This window comes from Procambarus clarkii, chromosome 80 (genome assembly GCF_040958095.1).
Source record: "Procambarus clarkii isolate CNS0578487 chromosome 80, FALCON_Pclarkii_2.0, whole genome shotgun sequence".
Taxonomy (NCBI): Eukaryota; Metazoa; Arthropoda; class Malacostraca; order Decapoda; family Cambaridae; genus Procambarus; species Procambarus clarkii.
This window is the reverse complement of record NC_091229.1, coordinates 16,145,723-16,171,570: the sequence shown is the minus strand read 5'-3', so window position 1 is coordinate 16,171,570 and position 25,848 is coordinate 16,145,723. Positions and strand designations below refer to the sequence as shown.

At 40.6% G+C, this 25,848-nt stretch overlaps 1 protein-coding gene across 1 annotated transcript in view; it reads right to left on the bottom strand.

The window, feature by feature from the left end:
• Window positions 1-3,184: 3,184 nt before the first annotated feature.
• Window positions 3,185-25,848, bottom strand: part of LOC123746401 (rac GTPase-activating protein 1) — a 44,240-nt gene continuing 21,576 nt past the window's right edge. The window contains exons 8-14 of the mRNA XM_045727915.2: window positions 21,127-21,266; window positions 16,852-16,978; window positions 15,840-15,986; window positions 11,322-11,572; window positions 10,421-10,553; window positions 5,354-5,535; window positions 3,185-4,170 (exon numbers count right to left, since the gene is read on the bottom strand). Of these exons, the coding sequence (XP_045583871.2) occupies window positions 4,134-4,170; window positions 5,354-5,535; window positions 10,421-10,553; window positions 11,322-11,572; window positions 15,840-15,986; window positions 16,852-16,978; window positions 21,127-21,266 (1,017 nt within the window). The 3' untranslated portion in view covers window positions 3,185-4,133. The remainder of the gene's footprint in view (window positions 4,171-5,353; window positions 5,536-10,420; window positions 10,554-11,321; window positions 11,573-15,839; window positions 15,987-16,851; window positions 16,979-21,126; window positions 21,267-25,848) is intronic.

The window sequence follows — 25,848 nt, the reverse complement described above, 5'->3', positions numbered from 1 at the left end:
TAGAGGAGTGGCCCTGCTGATAAGGAAGGAAGGGAGTTATGATGAGATGCAAGTTCCGGACTGTGACAGATTCAGAGATTACATAACAGGAACTATAACAATTCATGGACCTAAGATAATAGTGGCAGTCATTTACAACCCTCCCCTAAATGACAGAAGACCTAAACAGGAATTTGATAGGAACAACATGGCAACCATTAATATGAGAGAGCAGCAGCTTCAGTTGACTGCAAGAATGGCTCAAGACTCTTAATCATGGGCAATTTCAACCCTGGAAAGAGACTGGGAGAATGGGGACCCACATGGTGGTTCAGATACATGGAGAGCTAAACTCTTAGAAGTGGCAACAAGGAACTTTAAGCCAGCGTGTCAAGGAACCCACAAGAGTGAGACAATGATGAACCAGCTAGACTCGACTTGATATTCACCTTGAATGAGTCAGATATAAGGGAAGTCAAAGTTGAAGCCCCCATAGGAATGAGTGACCACAGTGTACCGACTTTTGAGTACTTGGTGGAGGTAGGGATAACCTCTCCAAGGATGGGATCGGAAGGAAAAAAAGACTAAATTACCAAGGAGGAAAATATGATGAGATGAGGAACTTCCTCAGGGGAATACCATGGGAAACAGAACTTAGACAAGAATGTGAAGCACATGATGGATTTTGTCACCCAGAAGTTCCAGGAAGCTGCAGGTAAGTTTATCCCCGTCCAAAAGGAGAAAAACGAAAAACACAAAAACCCATGGTTCAACTAGGAATGCAAGGTAGCGAAGCAACTGAGTAAAAGAACATGGAGAAACTACAGAAATAACAGAACACCGGAGAGCAGGGAGAGATACCAGAGGGCCAGAAATGAGTACCTCAGAGTGAGGAGGGAAGCAGAGAGTGAGTTTGAAAATGACATAGCGAGTAAAGCCAAGATCCAACCAAAGCTGCTCCACAGCCACATCAGGAGGAAAACAGCAGTGAAGGCACAAGTGATGAGACTGAGATAAGGGGAGAACAGATACACAGAATGACAAGGTGTGTGAAGAACTCAAGAGATTCCAGATCTTCACAATAGAACAAGAAGCCCTTGCACTAAATGAGGAGGCGGCAAACCAAGCAACCTTGGAGGAATTTGACCTCACCAGTGATTTTGAGTGACCTCAAAAGGTGTCTGCTGGAGCTGGATGTGACAAAGGCTGTTTGGCCTGACAATCTTAACATGGATACTAAAGGAAGGTGCAGAAGCACTAAGTGTGCCACTCTATGGTGTACAACAGGTCACTGGAAACAGGAGACTTACCAGAAAGTTGAAAGACAGCTAACGTAGTCACAATATACAAGAAGGGTGACAGGCAAGAGGCACTGAACTACAGGCCAGTTTCCCTAACTTGTATACCATGCAAGGTGATGGAGAAGATCGTGAGGAAAAGGCTCGTAGAGCATCTGGAAGGAAATAACTTTGTAATGCACCACCAACATGGGTTCAGGGATGGTAAATCGTGCCTCACAGGTTTAATAGAATTCTATGACCATGTAACAAAAATTAGGCAGGAAAGAGAAGGGTGGGCCAACTGCATTTTCCTGGACTGCCAGAAAGCCTTTGACACAGTACCCCATAAAAGGCTGTTAAAAAAGTTGGAGCAACAGGCAGGAGTAAAAGGGAAGGTGCTCTAGTGGATAAGGAAGTACTTAAGCAACAGGAAACAGCGAGTAACAGTGAGGGGAAAGAGAGTGGCGAGATGTCACCAGCGGAGTCCCACAGGATTCAGTACTTGGACCCATCCTGTTTCTAATATATGTAAACGATCTTCCGGAGGGTATAGACTCGTTCCTCTCAATGTTTGCTGATGCAAAAATTATGAGAAGAATCAAGACAGATGAAGATAGACTACAGGATAACCTGGACAAACTGGAGGAATGGTCTAGAAAATGGCTGCTAAAGTTCAACTCAGAAAAGTGCAAGGTAATGAAATTAGGCAAAGGAAGCAGGAGGCTAAACACAAGGTATCATCTGGGAGGTGAAATCCTGCAAGTCAAATAGAGAGAAAGATCTGGGGGTTGATATCACACCGAACCTGTCCCCAGAGGCCCACATCAAAAGAATATCATCATGTGCTAGACTGGCCAACATAAGAACTGCCTTTAGAAACTTCTGTAAGGAATCGTTCAGGACCTTTTATACCACTTATGTAAGACCAATCCTGGAGTATGTAGCTCAAGCCTGGAGTCCATACCTAGTTAAACACAAGACAAAGTTAGAGAAGATTCAGCGGTATGCCACCAGGCTCGTCCCGGAACTGAGAGGAATGAGCTACGTGGAAAGGCTAAAGGAGCTGAACCTCACATCCCTGGAAAACAGGAGAGTAAGGGGAGACATGATAACCACCTACAAAATTCTCAGGGGAATTGACAGTGGACAAAAACTCTCCAGCACAGGTGGGACAAAAACAAGGGGACACAGGTAGAAACTTAGTACCCAGATGAGCCACAGAGACGTTAGAAAGAATTTTTTCAGTGTCGGTAGTTAATAAATGGAATGCACTAGGAAGTGATGTGGTGGAGGCTGACTCCATACACAGTTTCAAATGTAGATATGATAGAGCCCAGTAGGCTCAGGAATCTGTACACCAGTTGATTGACAGTTGAGAGGCGGGACCAAAAAGTCGCTCAATCCCCACAAAGCACAATTAGGCAAGTACAGACAACTTGTATGGTCAGCATTCAACCCATGATGGTCTAAGTGGTTGGGAAATACTATGCCATAATTCTCTACCCTTTTTTTTTTGAAGTGCTATAATAATAGTGTTCGGAATTTGTGTCATCTTGCCTTCCCTGTGCCTCCATAGAGCCAAAACCATCTTGACTCCAGGATACTCTCTCCTTCCAGATGAAGGGAAATGAGGAATGTACAAATATTCATGCCAAGCAAACATCGGTGAGGAAGCCATTAATGTGATCTATCGCACATTAGGCATAGGGCTTCACTAGCCCCTCTTACCTATATTTTAGATCACAGAAATACACATTTCCCCACCAAAACACCAACCATGAAGGAGGGGGGGGGGGGTAGGGCAAGACAGCCAAGAACACTGTCGTTGTAATGGTCAATATTTGTTTATTCTTCAGATGGTTTTAATTTATTATTATTATTATTATTATTATTTAATCTAAGCAAAAGGAAATACATCAACAAAGTAAACAGATTGTGTTATATTTGATATACAAAATTAAAAATATACACAAGTACAATTTTACAAAATATTTAAGGTAAACAAAAATGTTCCAATATTTTGAATTACAAGCACACAGTCAGGATATACATACAGTATATACACACACTGTAACAGTTCAAACGAGCACAATGTAACATCTGGTGTAATGCTTACTGAATCTTTTCTACAATGTATTATCAAAATGCTAAAGGCATCTTGCTAAATAATTCACAATCCTGACTTCACTTGTTAGAAACGCTTAATACTAAATTATGCACATAATAAAACAATACATGCACATTTTACAACATGCATGCATTCTCTCTCTCACGCTTGCTTGCTGACCTCACAAGCATGCAGTGCACACTTGCTCTCGCATGTATGAATCCACATTTGCTTGCCAACTTACTCCCATGTATGCATGTACATCTGCTTGTTGATTTGCTCTCACATGCACACTTGTTTGTTGACTTTTCTTATACATTCATACACAAGCATACTCGCTTTCTGATCTATTCCAACATGCATGCATGCACGCACACTTCCTTGCAGACTTGACTGACTGACTGACTTGAACATACACAATGTTTGCTTGGTTGCTCTCACAAGTATATATGTATATTTGCTTGTTCACTTACTCTCACATGCACGCAGACAGAACACGCTACATTTGTCAAAATTTGAATAAGTGAGCATGCTACAACAATAATCTATAAGAGGAGAAAAGACATGATATTTGTGAAACAAGTTTTACTCCGTCAACTCTAACCCCATAAGGGTAATGAAGTAATAATTATGCATGTTATGGACCAATCAACCATTAGCCAGTATACTGGATTGATACAAGGCAGATTGCATACAACATCTAAATTTCCCTCACTACTCGGCATATCCTTCAATACGGGAAAAGGGCTGGCCTCCAACCACTATTCTCACTTCCGGAATGGGTTGCGGGCCCTTGGGGTGTCCCTGAAAGATATTCGATACTATAAATGATTTTCAATAATTATTTTTGTAAAGGGTACGTTCACATAGTGGTGAAAAATTTAGTAAGATTATTATCAAGCAAGTATTCACAAGTTTTTACACGTAACCTATGAGCCACTAACATACTTATTCATTACTATACAAAGCCCCCAGTATAAACATTAAGCTTTGGAAGTTTATAAACATTTTAGCTTCAGCTCTAGGACCCCACCTTCCCAGGGCAGATTCCTTTTATCTTTTCAAATTACTTGCCAATATTTGGCAAGTAATATTTTAAAATGGATCAGTACGTAAATTAAAACACAGTATTTGGTACCACTACAGTACTTGCAATTCATCACACGAGTAAGCATCTCCCATCCTACTTCTCGTTAACTGGTTGGCTGAACAAATGTGTTTGTCACTGGGGACGTGTTGAGCCACTACCAACAAACATTGTCATTTTCCCAGAGATACCATTCTCACCTGTTATTTCTCACGATAAACATGTAAAATAGTTCATAGAATGGAGTATTTAACCCATTCTGTTAGTCTAAAATGGGCATGAGAATACTGCCAACTTTGACAGCAGGTCAACCACATGGCACCCTTGGCCATGAGGACATTTCTATAGCAACCAACACAGCTATAAAACCAATACTTGGTGTTATGGTATTACATAGATGACTGAGTTTATATAGAAAACCCAGATGTCAAAGTGAGGACTTCATGCCATTTGTACATCAGTGACACCCTGGACTATGCCTCAACAGTATCTATCTTCCATCAGTGCCATCTTTTTCTATTTGTAATCACGCAACATTTCCTCTTTCCACCCCCCCCCCCCCCACCCCGTCAAATTTCTCCAAGAGCATCATGTCTCTTCCATCACCGCTCTAAAATCTCTTGGACCATTGCTTAATTGTATTGGTTTCAAATAGAAGATTCAAGATTTATGTCCCACATGCTAATTACACTAGTTCTGGAAATTGCAACAAAAATGTATTTAAATTTACTTTAAACACAGTGGCTAACATGCTAAACACATTTTTTAAACATTGCATACAAGGCTCCAGTAATTTTACAGATAAAATGTTAATATCAACAAGCAGTTGATACAATGACATTCCCAATTTTCACTTATATAATAGCAATAATGTAACTAGTATTAATTAATAGTGCTCACCTTGCCTGCAGAGGAGTGCGTGAGAGGAGGGAGCGTCGCCGAGTGTTTGCAGAAGGTAAGCCACCTAGGAGACTACCACCATTATCAGGCGTTGGCTGCATTCCAGAATATATATTCTCATCGGTTACATTGATGAAAGTGTTCCAGTAATCAGAAGAAATTTCCAACAGCTTCTCCATGACCTGAAAGATTTAACTTAGATTTGCTTCGATCTCACGACAGCAATTGATAATGGTATCCCAAAGCTGCCACATCTCTCGACAAAAACAGGGCGGTACATGGGAAAACACAACTATACAACTAAAGGCTGTTTTCATCAGAGACAGTTATATGCTAGGAAATGAGAAGAACAACATCTCGTCTACACAGTTCTATCGTCTAGTCTACACTATTCTGTACCAAGTTCTATCTTTATAGAGAACACAATAGCACAATGATTAGCCGCTACACTCCTGATTACATTACCAGTGGCAAATTTGTGAAACGATGGGCATAGAAATTGACAAATCAGCCTGCTTTGCTAATTAATGAAAGTGTTCCGACTACAATTACTGCAACTACCAGACGTCACACTTCAACTGGACAAGACAACCAACAACCATTACAACTTTGAACTTTACAATATTTTGAGCACACAGTATTAATGCCTGGTCAGAGACCGGACTGCTTGGACATTGTTCCTCAATCACAAGGTAACAACACCACACAAAATTACACATGTATAATTGTGCATGTTTACATACTCTAATACAAAAATATATACAGTACTACAATTTTACGAGTATCAAAATAAGAAATGTGTAATGTAACTTTAAATTTATACTTAATCTTTCAGATCACATGTATACTTCTAAACTGCTTCATCAAATGTGTTGAAGTTTGAGCCACTGAGCATTTTCCAGTCATTTTCTTTGACACCAGAACTCCTCTGTGGTAATGAAGCTATCAAATTTAACCTTCAACCTTCTCCCTTAACCATGATCAGTTTTCAACTTTATAATAAATCCCCATATGAAGACACCACTTCTTTCTTTCATCCTGTTTAGCATGACTTACAGATACATCTCTTCTATGCACAAATGACTAAAAATACAATATATTCTTATATAATGCAGTATGACTACAATATTGCATAAAATTCTGACAATGCCCAGAAATGTCCATCCACCACCACACTCCACTGGCAACCTCCCAACTCTCCTCGATCATTTTTCAACGGGAATAATTTGGCCTTTTTGTAATAACATGCATATTCCTCCTTGGACTTGGTCTAGCCAGAATACTCTTGGTGGCGACACCTTCTCCACTTATCAGTATCAAAGGAAAAATTATAAGAATGTCCTCGAGTAACAAGAGGTCAAGTGCACCAGCGCAAGACAACCTGTTCTCGCACTTGCTTAGTCAATATTGGCTTATTAAATAAGTGCATATGTGACATACTAATTGATTGTGAATATTATAGTTTACCTTAAAAAGCTTCATAGAAAACACCGACCTCACCTAACCTTCTTAGTATGTTAAGATAAGCATCTTATTGCTTCTTATTTACAATTATTACTTAGCCTATCAACGGTATAGGTCAAGTAATAATTGTAATTAACACTTTCACACTTTAGTTTAGAGATAACTCGTCGCCGTTTTCTCTTACGATTCCGCATAACAGCCTACTTATCTCGTCCATCGAAAAAATATTTCTATAAATTCCATTTTTTAACCGAAATGGATGGGGATACTTTTGTTTTGTAGAGAATTTATTTGCGAATGTTTTGGTACCAGAATGAATATTATATCACAAACTTCTATGAGTAAAAAAAAAAATACACAAAGTATGTTTGGGGGTGTGGCGAGCGTGTGGCAGTGGGTTCCCTTTAGCCGTTGATATATCCAACACGTGGGAAATATTTGTGTGTGTTATGTATATGTCTGTGTAGGGAATTTTACTGCGATCACTGTCACAAATTATAAAATGTTTCAACAAGTATAAACATGACAAACATCAAACGAACGAAAACAATGCGTTCGTTTCTGCCGCGAACGCATACTGAGCGATGTGGTTCTATATTTGGCGCTTCTCTTACACATGCTTTGTACAAATGTTATACAGTTCATCTTATAGAAAATTTTATTGCGAACACATTGGTATAAAAAAGAAATACGTACATAGAAAAGTAGGGTCAGGAAACGTATAAACTTTCCAAGCATGATTTCCCCCCTGTGTTTTCGCCAGTGCGCTCGCGGCTAACTACTCTCTACTTCACACACTCTTGCGGGTGGGCAATTACCTATATTAAACATTCATATGCATATGTCCGTGTAGAGAATTTTATTGCGATTCCAATGATACCAAAATTAGCGATGTAGGACAACTGTAGGCTTCGCAACCATTAAGAGAGTGGAAACATTTTGTTGCCGTTTGGCGCTCTCGGCAAGTGATCTGCATAGTTTTTTATTTGGTGTTGATACTCCTTATGCTTGGGCGGCATTTTATAGGTATGCTCTTATAGACAATTTCATTGTGAACACAGTGATACCAAATTTAAATACGTGCGCCTTCAATTATTGTCAGGACAGTCAAAAGAGTGTACACTTTTCGGTCTTACCACGTAGGCGCGCGAAGTGCCGAAAGCATCTGGGGTATTGTTTTTTTTTGAGCGCCGAGAGCGCGAAAGTGTTAAGTAGCAATAAGATGCTTATCTTAACATACTAAGGTGGTTAGGTGAGGTCGGTGTTTTCTATGAAGCTTTTCAAGGTAAACTATAATATTCACAATCAATTAGTATGTCACATATGCACTTATTTAATAAGCCAATATTGACTAAGCAAGTGCGAGAACGGGTTGCGCAGGAAAATGCACACGACTTGGACAAACTCTCACTGTGTGACAGAACTGGTTTAACCACAACAAATGACATACTAGCTATTATATAATTTGTACCAAAGCTTAAGTACAGTAAACCATTTATAAAAAAAAATGTCTACGAGTAATCTTTACTACTACAACAACAACAAAAAAGTATTCAAGTATATAACAATAATTACATTGACAACAATAGAGTTTGCACCTATGTCATCATGAGGTGATTTATTTAGGCATTTTAGGCCTCTGAACAAAACCTCCCTTTTCAAACATACGTATTATAGCTACTTCCCACAAGATTCATATCATTGCTGCTTGTTGAACTTACCCATATCCCAAATAGTATATTTTACTGTATTTTTTGTGAACAAGGCAATTTTATACATGTCGATAGGAGATCTTCACTACAGTAATATTTAACTTATACTAGCTTGTACAATAGAAGAAAACATCCTCTAGTATTAGTCTAGACGAGTCATCTTTGATACCTGACTAATGCCCCAATACCATCAACAGGAACAATACCATCAATAGGTCCTGTCACGCGAGGCAAGCTGTCCTAATTAGAAATAATAATTAATAAGAGATCAAAACAGTGGGTAGGCTCATTGGAGGTAGTTGAAGTGAAAAGTTATTTGAAGGGAAATTCTGGCTTTATGGTCATAACCCTTAATAGCTCATGACCTGCCACACCATTGCCACGTTAAGGAGTGGCCAGCATTTCTACCTCTTGCCTATTGGAAGGGGTCCACAGTAATTCCCCGATTCTGATTGGTGCTCGGGAATAACCGGTAAGAAAACCATATAGACAAGTTTCTAAGAACTGAGGTGCCCATTTAGGCTTTTACCTCGTACTGAAGTTGGCTGCCAAACTGAATACAGTACATGTTTTTAAGTTTCAACGGCCTAGAAGCTAGTGGTGACGACTATGGTTGTTTCAAGTTAAACAACCACAAACCAGTTATGTGACTACTTGCAGATCAACTTGTCATACTACTAATTTGCTATCTAGAGTGCAGCAATGAGAGGTGGGCAAACTCCTGAAGAGGCAACCTTGTCATCCTGTAGAGGTGACCACATGGACCCTGAAGTAGACTGCAGTGTCATTGCTGGAGGAAAGCATCCATGCTACGTATATCACTGCTGCCTGTACGTGTGGAGTAACCATCTGCCACCTCCAGGCATGAGCAGCCAGTTGCCTCATGGGCCAACACATTGGCCTCTAATACCACCTCCACCCAGCCTGCACTCCCTACCCTTGCCTGTTCCCAGGTCACCTGTAACAACCACAACCCCACTGCAAAAGGTACTTTGAAAATTAAACCACATACCAGAAGATGAAGAGACGACATTTCAATCAACTTAATAATGGTCCAAGACGGACCAAAATGACGTCGTCGTCTCATCTTCTGGTGTGGTTTACTTCTCATATCTTCAAGCCACGTCATTGTGACTCATCATCTGCTACTTTGAAGAACAGTATGTCATTAATGTGAGCAAATGTGTGCACAAAAACATTAAGTACTGGAATAATCTTGAGCTTCAGTCCCCAGTGTTGATTAATCTTGTTCTTGAACATATATTGTTCACCCAGCCTATATTCTGTCCCTCACTGCTACAGTGACCAGCTGAGTAGTTCTAATGAGGATTCTAGACCAAGCACCTCACTAGAGAGTGACTCGAGACATTCAAAGGAGACATCTTAACCTTTGCACTACTCCATTCCCAATGTTTTTCCACAGTTCAAGTTGCCAGTAAGTCATGGTAGATGTTTAGTTACACGTCTCATTCCTACATGGCACTGCCAGTCAGTTTCCATATTAGAAGAAAACAAATCTTGAGTGCAGTTTTCTTTCTGGGGTCTACAATAAGCTGACTGGGGCAGAGTTGGTCAGCCATATAGTATCGTTGATAAGACCAGGTGTTGGTTAGTGGGGACTCCTGAAGCGAGATCATTTCCTGACATGAGGACATGTGTATGTAAACATTTTAGCACCATTTGTCTTATTTGAGAAATCACTTTACATCTCACATCACTCCAATGAGCTAACAAAATACAAAACATCACAAAGACTACATGAACCAACAACCATAGAGACTTTTCCTTGCACTACCATACCCAAGTGTTGAAAGTTTCAAGTCAATGCATGAAGGTGTTCTCCAGATATAGCATGGAGACAGAGCAGAAGAAACAGAGGGTAATACTTTACCAATTGTTGCTGACGTGTCTCCAGGACCATCGTGGAGGGGTCTGGCTCAGGAACAGAATATCCGACTAGTGTTGGCCCGAACACTTTTGCCAGGTTGGAGATGGGCATTTTGCATTCAGGGCATTCAGCAACTCTGAAGAATATGTACAATACAAATAGTGAACACACTCCAACATAACAATCTTCAAATCAAAGTTTTAATGATACATCCTTCATTTGAAACTCATGGCAACCTAATTACTAATATTGATTCCACTATTCATTCCACTATTGTTTAAAGTGGTGCAACTTTGTAATTATTGACCAAATAACTTTTTATGCATTGTATACACATGGCAGTGAAAACCAAATTTCCTGCTGCCTCATAGTGTAACATGTATCATGCATACCTCTTCCCAAATGAAGCAATGTATATTGTTAATAACATTGATCTTCACTGCATTCAATTTTGATTTATCTCAAAAACAGTAGTTTTAATCGAGTGTTGGCATCTGTAAACACACTACACTTTGCATACACTGTCTTAATAAACATCAGCCTATGGTTATCAAATTAATCCAGCCACTTTCTACCTAATTAACATTAAACTGTGGCTACCCCGAATTCTATCACCTTGTTTGGTATTGCATTTACTTTCCACATCTTTCACAAACGTGCCAACCTAAAAGTTCTCACAATTGTACTCAAATTATAATTACTTGTACTCATTCTTAAATTGTAATGGTTTCATATCTTAAATTATAACCAAGTCATGGCCGAGTTAAAAATTACTTTAACATGCTCTTATCTCATAATGCCTCAAAGAAAATATACATTAGCCAGGTTGACATTGTACACAATCGAACAAAATGTTTACGTCAAATCATCATTCAGAATGCAAATACAGTCTTAAAACACAAACCTTTGCAGATGCGTGATGATCCAAGACAATGTATCCCGATTTGGCTGAGGCAGTTCTGAAATAGCCTGATACAAAGCAGCTGCAGAATCCTGGGTCTCAGACTTCTCAGCAGCACCAGTGAAGTCCTTCCACAAAAGGTGTGTGACAAGGGGTTCTTTCAATGACCTCATGAAATCCTTCAGAGTTCCACAGATGACATGAACGTCCACTTGTGAAAGATTTGGGAGCCCCTTTCCCCTCAGGAATCGTTCCTAATAAACAAAATGGAGAATACAAAAATTACTTGAAAAGACTGAAAACAAAAAAAGAAGTGCATGGCTGGTCATCTACAAATAAAAAACTGAATCATTTTACTTAGCAAAACTCTTACTGCAATACCTCATGATCTATGACATTGCCTAGATCAGCAATTTTCTCAACCTGTCCTCATTAACAATGCCAAATGCTTGTTAACCCTTTAACTGCACGGCCTATAAACATGACACCCCCCACCCCAGTGCGCAAGAAATGAAACCTCGGGAAAAAATTCTTTTTTCTTCTGAAAGTGTCAAAAACCCCTCCCTGTATATGGGTATAGCAACGGAAGTTCGAAATTGTACTTACTTTGGCTGCTATGGGGTCCGAAAGGTGGGGCGTGACGTCATCATTCCCCGTGCGCCAGAGCAGTATGCGCCCGGGGCCGGTGGGGGGGAACAATGAACAAAAATATATTTTTGTTCATTTTTTGCGCACAGTTCCAAATACATTTTATTTGTTTTTACGTGCTAATCCTATGTATAATGAACACGTACACTATATTATGGCAGTAAAACATCCGTACTGTCCGAAGACACTATTACGTGCATGACACTTGTGTACACATGTTATCTTCTTGAGGTTATCTTGAGATGATTTCGGGGCTTTAGTGTCCCCGCGGCCCGGTCCTCGACCAGGCCTCCACCCCCAGGAAGCAGCCCGTGACAGCTGACTAACACCCAGGTACCTATTTTACTGCTAGGTAACAGGGGCATTCAGAGTGAAAGAAACTTTGCCCATTTGTTTCTGCCTCGTGCGGGAATCGAACCCGCGCCACAGAATTACGAGTCCTGCGCGCTATCCACCAGGCTACAAATATGTTGCACATATTTACCATGTATCATGCTAATTTATGTATATATACAATCTATTTACAGACTATACATTGTCACACACTATATACATTCACCATCAACACATTCAGAACACCGCGAGTGAGAGCTGTCACACCCAGTCAGCCCTCCCTCACTCCTCCAACATTGTATTCACCAACATTACTCCTCCAAATCATACAGTTATTCACACCAATGTTTCATGTTCATTTATGTATATTTACAACATATGTACACACTGTCACACACTATATACATTCACCTTCAATACACTCAGAACACCGCGAGTGTGAGCAGCCACACCCAGCCAGTCCTCCCTCACTCCAACATCTTACTCGCCAACATTGCTCCTCCCACCATTCTGTTATTGTTCTTATTACACATGTTATATATACCTATCTACACGTTTTATTTACCAGAACTATGCAAGTAAGTCGGTATTGTGTCCAAACCAGTACAGTGGCCACCATACACTGCATGACAAATCACACAGCAGACAACGCCACGATTACGACGTCACCTCCCTCACCAAAATAGCTCCTCACAACATACTCCTGGTGCTGTTATTACACTATTCACACACACTGTATATACCCATGTACATGTGTGTTCCCCATAGCGAACCACAAAGCTAGTATGGTGAGCAAATCAAGAGTTACTGCCACACAGTGAGGCTACCTCAATTCTCTCCCTCCCTCCCTCACCAAAATTCCTCCTTCCTACGCACAACGCTAATTATAACCACAATCCTGGTCAGTAATAACTGTAAATGAATAATTGACCACAAGTTTATTTTGAAAAATCTAAAAAGTCGTTTGAAGATTCCTAGATGGACGAAATAATGCTGTGGTGCTGTGGCTAGCGCTGTGAACATCGTGAACAGCATTGAATCACTGATATTTGAACATTGTATCCAGTCATTATCACACTCGGGCTCTTCTATAATACTATCATAGCTAAATAAAACATTATATATATATTTTGACAATATTAGGCGATGCTGTGGTCACACGCTGAATAGCAGTGCTGTGCGCTCATGCTGCGAGCGCCAGCCTTGGTTGCTCACTCACTACCGAGGCTCTGACACCCGGCAATGTGGACCATGATTTTTTTAAAGATGGCGTCTGTTTACAAGAGCCCTGAGGAAGCTGATGTGAACCCCATGTAGCCGATGGGAGTTTTGAATGAAACGTGAAAAATAAAAACACCCAGAGGCGCGTTGCGCACCCGAAGCCTGGGCCTGCAGGCGCGTTGCACAGTTAAAGGGTTAATACAGCCACCAAACACCCTTCATTCACATTACTGCAACTATCAATTATAACCTAACCACCTAACCTTAGTTAGACCTAACTATTCAACATATTCTAATACAAAACATTACCTCATATTTGATAAAAATTTTGAATATGGAATACATTAAAAGCCACACCCATCCCAAAAGTACAAACTCATGTCTAAGTCCAAAGCCATGGCCACAAGTTAAAAGTCACATTCCCTCATGCCTACACCACACAAACCTCACACTAAAGGCAAGACTACCAAAGTTTAATGCCATACCCCTAGTATAAATCCATGCACCCAAAATACCTTTCACACCCTTCCCCAAGTCCAAAGCCCCACTGCACAAGTTGTTTAATGCCATACCCCTAGTATAAATCCATGCACCCAAAATACCTTTCACACCCTTCCCCAAGTCCAAAGCCCCACTGCACAAGTCCTAAGCCAAGCACCCCAAGTCCAAAACTAGCTTTAATACTATTTTATATATAATATGTTCAATGAGTCCATTAAGATTGATAGGATTGCTGACTGGATAGTTTGTCTATGTGGAACAGTGTCTTAAGTGATGTTTCTAGTTTTGCCTCAGTTCTGCCTCTGTTGACCCAGCAGCAAATGGGTACCTGGTTATTAAATGATTTGGCAGGTTGTATTCCAGGGAAAATTTGAATTAACACTTTCGCGCTCTCGGCGTTCAAAAAAAAATCATACCCTATGCGCTTTCGGCGGTTCGCACGCCTACGCGGTAAGACCGAAAAAGTGTACACTCTTTTCACTGTCCTGACAATAATTGAAGGCGCACGTATTTAAATTTGGTATCACTGTGTTCGCAATAAAATTGTCTATAAGAACATACCTATAAAATGCCGCCAAAGCATAAGGACTATCAACACCAAATAAAAAAACTATTCAGATCACTCGCCGAGAGCGCCAAACAGCAACAAAATGTTTCCACTCTCTTAATGGTTGCGAAGCCTACAGTTGTCCTACATCGCTAACTGTGGCATCATTAGAATCGCAATAAAATTCTCTACACGGACATATGCATATAAATATAGATTCAATGTCGTAGACCACCCAAAACAGTGTGGGAAGTGGCCGAAGTGTTACCCGCGGCGGCATATCGGGGAAACTCGCTTTGAAAAGTGTATATTCAATTCACTGTCCTGACTTTATTTGTCGATGTATTTCATTTTTGTACCAATGTGCTCGCAATAGAATGTTCTATAAGAACATAAGTATTAAAGGTCACATAAGGATGCGTTCGACCGGCAACATATATAAAAACTACGTCGATTATACTCATCGTGTCAATAATACAATTGTTTTACCACGATGATTCACTGCCACGACGTTCTCTTTAATAAGCTGTTCGGCTATTAGAGAAAACGTAAATTTCATGGCAAACATTTGTAAACTATTCCCAAGTTGATCGGATAATAAATGGATTTTATACAAATATTTTTTCTCGTGACTCCCGAGAGGGGCACGCGTGCGGTGTGATTAATAATATTGGTGACAACGACGGTCTGCTCGGAAGCGTGAAAGTGTTAAGAACCTGCCCGAATCGCTATGCTTGCTAGTGGCTTTACAAGAATGTAACAACTCTTGTATATATAAATACAAAAAATAAAGTAAATTTCATACATTATCTGATGCCCATTTTCTCATGCCACCTCCTGACATAACAGATTGACACCAGCAAATATATAGCAGTACCTCTTACTTCAGTCCACCTCACAATCATTTTATCTAAACTACATCCAATTGACCGACACCCGTGTGAACGCGCACCAAATGCTCTCGTCACATTTGCTCACTCTGTTCTTGGAAACAGTGCAGTAAGCAAAGTACCCCTCCTCTCACACTCAAATATGCATCTTTTCACCAACTACCAATTATTTGTCCAGCATGACCAATGCCATCTAGTCAATCCACATCTTTAAAGTAGATGATAATAAAGTCAAAGGAAAAATTAACAGTATTCCACCTGCTACCAGAAAGTGAACAGGCATCCCCAAGAGCTTATCTTACCTACCTGAAAGTACGTCCAAGCAAAAACAAACTAGGATAATTTACCAATACAATACATTAGGTCATGAAAGCAACTAACCTTCAGTTCCTTAACATCTTTCTCAGCACCAGGTACACGGTAAATCCCAACTTCACTCAGCCCACGGTTCTCTACCTCAATGGTACAATGGACAACCAGAGCAGGAACCATGGGAGGAACATGTGGTGTATAATCTGCAATTATGCCCTGAAAATATAACATTGAATTATTATAACACAAATAACCTTTGCTTAAACATTTCAGTAGAGTTGGAATTTATATGGACTAGGTCCAAAAAGGGAGACGTTACCCACTATTAGCAAAAAATTGGACAAGTATTTCTAAAGCTACCCATTCATCCAAGTATCACTAAATGCCTCAGACCAAATGAGACACGTAGGTATATTCCTTACTCGGCTGAATATATGCGAACCAACTGGGTCTTTACGACAATCTAGTGGAAACACTTATGCTCCAGGAGCTAGCGTGGCCATGTCGTGGCCTGGTTGTCTAAGGCGTGTGCCTGGGAATGCATAGGTTCGAATCCTCATCATGGCTCCTATAGATTTCCTCATTGATACATCACGTTAGTGTGATTGCTCTATTTTACAATTTCATAAAAAAATGCAGTTTTGACCACAGGTGACAAAAAAATAAAAATCCTGTCAAAATTACCATCTTCACATAATTTACAATGGCATCCATTCGACCCCACACTGCCCAACCACTTGGGCTGGACGGTAGAGCGATGGTCTCATTTCATGCAGGTCGGCATTCAATTCCCGACCGTCCAGGTGGTTGGGCACCATTCCGTCCCCCCGTCCCATCCCAAATCCTTATCCTGACCCCTTCCCAAGTGCTATATAGTCGTAATGGATTGGTGCTTTCCCCTGATAATTCCCTATTCTTCAACCCCACACTTAGTGTTTATGTTTTTATAAATAACTGATGCACCACAGATGCCAAACATTAACCAATAATGCCATTAAAACAACAATACAGTACTGAGCTTCACAATGTAGCCAACTCTACTGGTGGTACTACGCAAACATTTGAAATTCCATTTACTCACAAGCTGGCCTTTAGCAGTTGGAGTGTTTGCAGTAGGAACACATGGAAGGGGAACAGACTCACGACACTCGGGATGGCACGTAGCTCGACAGTCTCGGCACTTCAGTGCAACTTTTCCAAACCTAATTCTGTGAATAAAAATGTGTAATGTTAAGGAGATTCACATTTTGAACAGGTGGCTTCAATGTATTCTACTTATATGTGGCATACAAAACAAACCTTTATTGGTTTATTTAGTTAACAGTGCATTTTGCAAGTCTGTGTGCAGATGTAAATTCTTTTTATAAACAATACTTCAATAACTATCATGGATTCCTATAAATGCTCAAATGTTGAATTTCATTGAGACTTAAAAAAATATTGTGGCAATTCATCTGTGTAGGCAATTTACAACAAAACTGTGCTGTAATGTTCAATGTTAATCCTCAAGCTTTTATAGTAAGAATAACATTAATTTATTTACGTGCAGTAATGTTTAGAAACCTCAACGTTTCACTTTACACCTTTACATAATTTGTTATAAATATAGTGCCCCTAGAACATTACTACAAATACATCATTCACAATGTATTACATATTTTCTAAATGTTTACAAAATTAGGGCATCGGAAGGATCAATATGCTTTTATGAGCGGCCCTCTGGATGCTGCCAATCATTTCACATGCAATGGAACCTAGTGCCAGGTCACAAATCTACAGAGTAAAATAACTTACTGGAGTGAACGATATGGAAGAAAATGCAGAATAAAACCAGTTAAGAGCAGAGGTGCCATAAGCACAATCAGAGAACACCCTATAAACATCGGAACAAATCCACAAGGGCTGTGACAAGGATTCGATTTTAAGTCCGAGATCATCCCAGACGCTGCCTTAATCGACTGAACTACGACATGGTCAAAAGAGTTGAAACCAGAAGTTGTACCTAACTTACTTGGATCCTGCGACCTTTTCGAGAGACAAACCACGGTTTTACACAACTCCCCCCGTGCACCCGAGCTATGTCAATAGGCCGTTCTACCTCTTCACCCTTACTTCATTACACACACAAATCACAATAGCGTGATGCATCAATGAACATATCCACAAGGGCCGTGATGAGGATTCGAACGAACGTCCGAGAATCCAAGTTAGTTAGGTACAACTTCTGATTTCAACTCTTTTGACCATGTCGTAGCTCAGTCGATTAAGGCAGCATCTGGGATGATCTCGGACGTAGGTTCACATCCTCATCACGGCCCTTGTGGATTTGTTCATTGATGCATCACGCTATTGTGATTTGTGTGTGTAACATCAGAGGTCCACAATTTTTCAACATCCTTTCCGCGAGTGTAAGACATATTGCCGAAACCACCGTGGACATCAAGGGAAACCTAGATAATTTTCTTCAAGAAGTGCTAGACCAACCAGGCTGTGGTGGATATGTTGGCCTCTCCAAGTAACAGCCTGTTCGACCAAGCTCTCAAGTTAAGCCTGGCCTCAGGCCAGGTATGGGAAGAAGAACACTCCCAGAACCCCATCAAGCAGGTATCAAGTAGGTAGTGCAGTAGTCACATGTCAATAACACTAATGCCCAGGGGCACATGTTAATGCCTAAAACCAAACAGGTAACGTCTGAGGAAAAAGGCCAGAGGGTAATACCAAAGTAATGATATGCTCCTTTAAGTGGCTCACACCATGTGCCATGGAAAAACAGGACCAGCCATAGGCCCTGTATAACAACCAGTGCAGACACCAGAGGACAAGTCATTAAAGCCAAGTACACAGAGCACACAACTTATGTAGATGGGGGGGGGGGGAACACCCCCACACACAAAATGACAACCAAGAAAGAGGGAACAAAGATGCAATAACAAATTAGGTTACCATATGCCCCATAGCATATAACAGGCCATATGTAGACCTGTGGGATAAATATACTGAACTCAAATGTTAAGAGCAGTGCATATTCAAAGTTATTGATTATGAAAGATCGAGAGCCAGAAATTCAGGTTTTGCATCTGTCCCATTTCAGAACGGTCAAAACCCAGATTTGTAATAAAGATCAGTTGAGGCAATTTTTACCAGTGGCCAAGGAAACCAATTCTAAAATTCTTGTTTTATTTCATGGCAAAATACAGCACGACAGGACACCAAGGAAGCACTTGGGAAGTCTAAAATTCATAAAACAAACCAAACTGCACAGATAACTTTAAGCTGGGCCAGACCCGAAGAATGGAGGCACGCACGCCCAATGGTGCAATCAAGAGACCAAATACTGAGAAACAACCTTGAGGGATGCACTCAAACAAACAAACAACCCCACTGAACCACCCCATACTCCAGAACACTTACAGAACATATTCAGCAGCCAGGCACTTAACTGAACAGGAGAGCATGCAGAGTATCCAGAATACACTAAAAAATACAAAGCGCCCAAATATCACGTTCCGGAAAATCGTTGCCGGAAAACCATGGCAAATACTCGTGCCAAAATGTGAGAAAACCAAAATCCAGCTCCTACAGTACATGTGTTTCAGGGCTGTACATCTACACAAGCCATATATGTACAAGCCAAACATAACCCTGTACACCCAGCAAAGAATAGAGAAACCACGCACAGCCAATATACATGCCAAGAGGGGGGGGGGGGGGAAAAACCACCCAGGCCTTTATGCAAATGAAACTAGGAAAGGTTCTCAGAGAGCCAAGGCCGACAACCAGGGAACTAGGATTCTCTGGGAATGCAGGTAAACACCACCAATGGATACCTGAGCAATCAGGCTCAGATTTATACATTGGCAGAATCCAACAGTTTGTCCAATCAGACTCAACCAAGAAACTCAGTCACGTAAAAAGCCACGGGATCCATTAAACCATCTGATACACTGGCAGCCAGGAACCTGGGGCATCTACCTGGACAACAGGTAAACACTGGAGGATCCAAAACCAAAATGGGAGGGAGGGGGGATATTGGGGGGGATGGGGAGGGAAGGGAGGGGGGTACTAGTGAACACCTTGGCAGGTAAGGAAGGGGGGGGGGGGAGAAGGAAGTCTCATGGCAACCCGCATATCACACCTGACTAGGTGGGGTGCTTCATCTAGGAATTTGAATCCTTCACCCAGGTATTCAGAGCACTGTCACCCAAGTGCACAGGATGACTAGGAACATGGAGCGGGGGAGAATGGACTAGGAACCTGGTATCAATTCCCAATAATCCAGATCACAGCAAGCAGAGCAAAACATGACAACCATGATAGTGCCTGTGTTTTGCATGTATTAAAAGTTCAAAAGTTAGGAGCCTGCTCTTTTTATTCTATTATTCAATGCCAAAATGAACTGTACATGGCTTACTCAGGCTAACACCAGCTTGGAAAGCCTTATGCCCCCAACCAGTGAAAATGTGACAAGAAATCTTTGAAACAAGGAAACTGTGCCAAACAGCTGAGACAAAACCTGAAGCAGAAGCCCCAGAACCAAGAGAGGGGAAGGGGTATAGTTGAGGTTATCTTGGAGGTTATCTCGTGATGATTTCGGGGCTTTTAGTGTCCCCGCAGCCCGGTCCTCGACCAGGCCTCCACCCCCAGGAAGCAGCCCGTGACAGCTGACTAACACCCAGGTACCTATTTTACTGCTAGGTAACAGGGGCATAGGGTGAAAAACTCTGCCCATTGTTTCTCGCTGGCGCCCGGGATCGAACCCGGGACCACAGGATCATAAGTCCAGAGTGCTGTCCACTCGGCCGACCGGCTCCAAACTCGCCGAACCTTTTATAACGATCTACAGGGAAGGACAAAGGCAACCAGAGCCTAAACAAAAATGTAAATGAAACAAAACCAATTACGTTAAGTGTAAATCGTACCCTCTCAGAAGATCCTAAACCAAATAAACAAAATCTTAAATAACCTTTACTTCTAGATTTCATTATAAAGTATTTTATTGAAGCCAAAGGCAACCATACATGTACAATGTAATAAAAATACAAATGAAGGAAAAGATAATACAGTAATAAAAAAAGTGAAGAAAGGGAAATCTGAGTAAGTGGACACAAATGGAGAGAGCTGTGTGTAGGCATGAGCAGTTTCCAAGACAGCCACAGACAGAGCCAGAACTCAACCCCTGCAAGCACAACTAGTCGAGTACAGACAACGCATGACAACAACGTAAAGGAAAATCTGACAAGATTATGAACTATATCATAACAATCATTGATTACTATAATAAAATACATGGAATGAAAACTACAGTAAATTTGCCATTTTTTTTCCCCTAACAATTTATGAAAGTAACAAAACCTACCTTTTTCCACATGGCTGGCAGTGTTCAGTTTTATAAATGGTTTTCGTATAAAAAGCATGCACTCTTGTGTTCATTTTGCTTGCGGAAGAGTAGTTGCGCATCACGGGTGTGTGTATCGGAGTTGTATATGGTATACCTTGCTGCAACGAAGAAAAAGCAGAATGACTAAAGAATCCTGCAAAGTTTTACAAATAAACATTCAATACTGTGATGCTGAAAATGATAAACTAAAGCAATAAATGTCAATCCTACTTTTAACACTTTTGCTCACTGGGCGCACTAGCCCCGCACTACCCCAGGTGGGTTTCAGCGTTTCACAGGGAGTGCGCGGTAATTCTGAAAAGTGTATACTCTTTTCAACTTTGTTACCTCAATTCTCATCCAAGGTTTTTCAATTTGGTATTGTGTTCGCAATAGAATCCTCTACAGGACTAAAGGCATATAAAGCCCAAAAGCCCGGCGTACCATCTACAACAAACAGAAAAAGTGAGAGCGCGTTACCCGGGAGCGCGCAAGAGCGATAAAATGTGTACACTCTTTTCACTTTGGTCACCTCAATTTTTGTCCTAGGTCTTTCATTTTGGTATCATTGTGTCTGCATTAGAATTCCCAACAGGAGTATATGCATATGTCAAAAACTACAGCGCACTCCACCCGCCAACAAGATGAAAGTGGATCAGAAAGAGCGCTGCGCCACCCCAGGGCGCCTCATTACATTAGAGAGCACGGTCTTGAAAAACATAAATTAATAATTGAGTCGCAACATGGTTTTATAAATGGCCGTTCATGTTTAACAAATTTGTTATCTTTTTATTCTAGCATTGTTGAGGCAGTTGATAGTGGTAAGGATTGCGATGTTGTATACCTTGACTTTAGCAAAGCTTTTGATACAGTGCCACATGAAAGACTGATTAAAAAAATAGAGTCTCATGGTATTGGGGGTGCTATATTAAGCTGGATTAGGGCATGGCTATACCAAAGGAAACAGAGAATTAGTATAAATGGAATCAAGTCAGAGTGGGAAAATGTTGTAAGTGGAGTGCCTCAAGGCTCTGTCCTGGGACCTCTGTTGTTTATAATATATATAAATGATTTAGATTCAGGTTTGAGTAGCAACATTTGCAAATTTGCCGATGATACGAAAATCGGTAGGGAAATTAATTCGGAGGAGGACTCACTATCACTTCAAGTTGATCTAGATAGGGTTTTGAAATGGTCAAAGGATTGGCAGATGCAGTTTAATGCTGATAAATGTAAAGTTCTGAGGTTAGGTAATGATGATAGAGTTACAAGATACGAGCTAGATGGTGTTGAGATTGCGAAGTCGGATTGCGAAAGGGATCTGGGAGTTATGATTAGTAAGAATTTAAAACAAAAGGATCAATGCATAAATGTTCGTAATAAGGCAAATCGGACACTTGGATTTATTAATCGCAGCGTTAGTAACAAGACACCTGGTGTGGTTCTCAAGCTATATCTTGCTCTAGTTAGGCCCCATTTAGATTATGCAGTTCAGTTTTGGTCGCCATATTATAGAATGGATATAAATTCACTTGAACGTGTCCAGCGTAGGATGACTAAGTTAATTCCCCAAATTAGAAATCTTTCATATGAAGAAAGATTAACAAAGCTTAAGTTGCATTCACTGGAAAGGCGAAGAGTTAGGGGTGACATGATAGAGGTTTACAAGTGGGTAATACTGAAAAGTGTATACTCTTTTCAACTTTGTTACCTCAATTCTTGTCCTAAGTTTTTCAATTTGGTATCAATGTGTTCGCAATACAATTCTCTACAAGACTAAATGCACATAAAGCCCAAAAGCCCAGCGAGAAAGTAAGAGCGTATTACCCAGAAGCGCACAAAAGCAATAAAATGTGCACACACTGCACTTTGGACATCTTAATTCTCGTCCTAGGTCTTTCATTTTGGTATCATTGTGTTCACAATAGAATTCCTTACAGGAGTATATGCAAATATAAAGTCCAAAAGCCCGGCGTCCCACCCACAGCAAACAGAAAAAATGACGGAGCGTTACCCCAGTGAGCACTAATAAAGAGCAATAAAATGAGTATACTCTTTTCAACTTCATTACCTCAATTCTGGTCCTAGGTCTTTCATTTATGGTATCAATGTATTCACAATGAAATTCCCTACAGGAGTATATGCATATAAAGTAAAAAACCGCGGCAAGACCTTCCCGAAGGAGCCGCTACTTTACCGCACCGTTGCCACCCCGGCGACGCAATGCCGAGTCGTTACTGAAAGTCCATCTACTAAACGGACGACTCAATGCCGAGTCGTTACCGAGCGATAGTGTAATAACCTATAAAAATTAAGCACATTTAATCTTTGATTAAAAACAAATTCAACTTTTAAAGGAAAGAATGAAAAATGCAAACTACTATAATTATTAATTATATTAGTTTACAATTTTCACTTTCATATTTATTCATTCATCTTATTCATATTTACCTCATTTCAAAATGACAAAATACTGAAGGTAAAACAATCAAGGTAAAAAAGTTCCACACTTCCAATAATATTAATATGGTCACATATTCAACTTAAATGGCAATACATTATACATGGTGAGGTATGATACAACACATAATGGGTACATATGTATTTATAAAGAGTGGAGCGATACTAATTTTAAAAACTAGACGTTTCTCATACCCAACATTATCTCTACAACCTGGACTGGTTACAGTGGCGGTCTCGTTTCTTGCAGGTCGGAGTTTGATTCCAGATGGTCCAAGTGTTTTTCTACCGAGCACTGAACTTTCATTTCCAAATACGGATTTTAATACCAATATCAATGTTTCAACTTCGCAAATATGTTTGCAAATTAAGTACAGTATACTGTACAGGTACTCTACAAAAATAAAATCGGAATGCTGAAGTATTAATACAATCTAAGAAAAATTCTAAAACAAGTTTTCTTTCCATTCCTTCCTTCAATTCTGCACAGGTCTTGCAACACTACAGTACATATACTGTACCAGGGCATCCCATGCATTTCACCCAACTTGTTGCAGATAACTTTTTCTAGCATATTACAAACAGCCAGATGGACAAACACTGCTCGGTAACAACTCACAGGAAGGAGAAGTCTCTCTTGACACTCCAAGATTAAATTCAGGGAAACATGAACACCACATCACTAGTTGGTATATCTTCTAGTGCACTTGCTGCTTGCAGCTGCTTGTTACCTGCTGCATCTTGAAGATGTCCACGGTTGTTCCGGCAATATTTCCGATAGTCGCTGGGAGGACGTTGAACAACCGCGGACCTCTGATGTTTATACAGTGTTCTGTGCCTATGGCACCTCTGCTTTTCACTAGTTCTTTTCTGCCTTTTCTTCCGTATCGTTCACTCCAGTACCTTGTTATTTTACTGTGTAGATTAGGGACTTGGCCCTCCAGTATTTTTCATGTGTATATTATTTGGTATCTCTCTCATCTCTTTTCTAGAGAGTACATCTGGAGAGCTTTGAGACTATCCCAATAATTTAGGTGCTTTATCGCGTCTATGTGTGCCGTATATGTTATCTGTATTCCCTCTATTTCAGCAATCTCCTGCTCTGAAGGGGGGAAGTGAGTACTGAGCAGTACTCAAGATGGGACAACACAAGTGACATGAGTATAACCATTGTGATTGGATCCCTGGATTTGAAAGTTCTCGTAATCCATCCTATTATTTTCCTGGCTAACGCAATATTTGCTTGGTTATGCTCCCTAAACGTTAGATTGTCGGACATCATCATTCCCAAATCCTTGACATGCCGTTTTCTTACTATGGGCAGATTCGATTGTGTTTTGTACCCTGTATTATGTTTCAGATCCTCATTTTTGCCGTACCTGAGTACCTGGAATTTATCACTTAAACATGTTATTTTCTGCTGCCCAATCAAAAAATTTGTTAATATCTGCTTGTAACCTTCAATGTCTTCGGCAGAGGTAATTTTCATGCTGATTTTTGTGTCATCTGCAAAGGATGACACAAAGCTGTGACTTGTATTTTTTGTCTATATCTAATCTTAGCTCTAAGCTCTAGCTTAGATCTTTTGTCTGTATCTCACTTAGCATGAGATACATCCCATAGACATTCTTAAGGAAGGTGCGGTTAAAATAAATTTAGAGGGCGGCATTCAACCAAATACAGTACCGTATACACCAAAAATTTTGGAAAAATTTGATTGGTAAAATGTCATCAGTTCATCTATCTGTCAGTCCGTGTCCAGCTATATATTCTTCCAACTACAATATCTACCCATCCATCTATCCATCCAACCTCTCCATCCATCCAACCTACCTATCCATCCATCCAACCTTTCCATCCATCCACCCACCTATCCCTCCATCCACCCACCCACCTATCCATCCATCCACCCACCCACCTATCCATCCATCCATCCATCCATCTAACCATCCATCCACCCACCCACCTATCCATCCATCCACCTATCCATCCATCCATCTAACCATCCATCTAACCATCCATCCACCCACCCACCTATCCATCCACCCACCCATCCATCCACCCATCCATCCATCCATCCACCCACCTATCCATCCATCCATCCACCTATCCATCCATCCACCCACCCATCCATCCACCTATCCATCCATCCATCCACCCACCCATCCATCCACCTATCCATCCATCCATCCATCCACCCACCCATCCATCCATCCACCTATCCATCCATCCATCCACCTA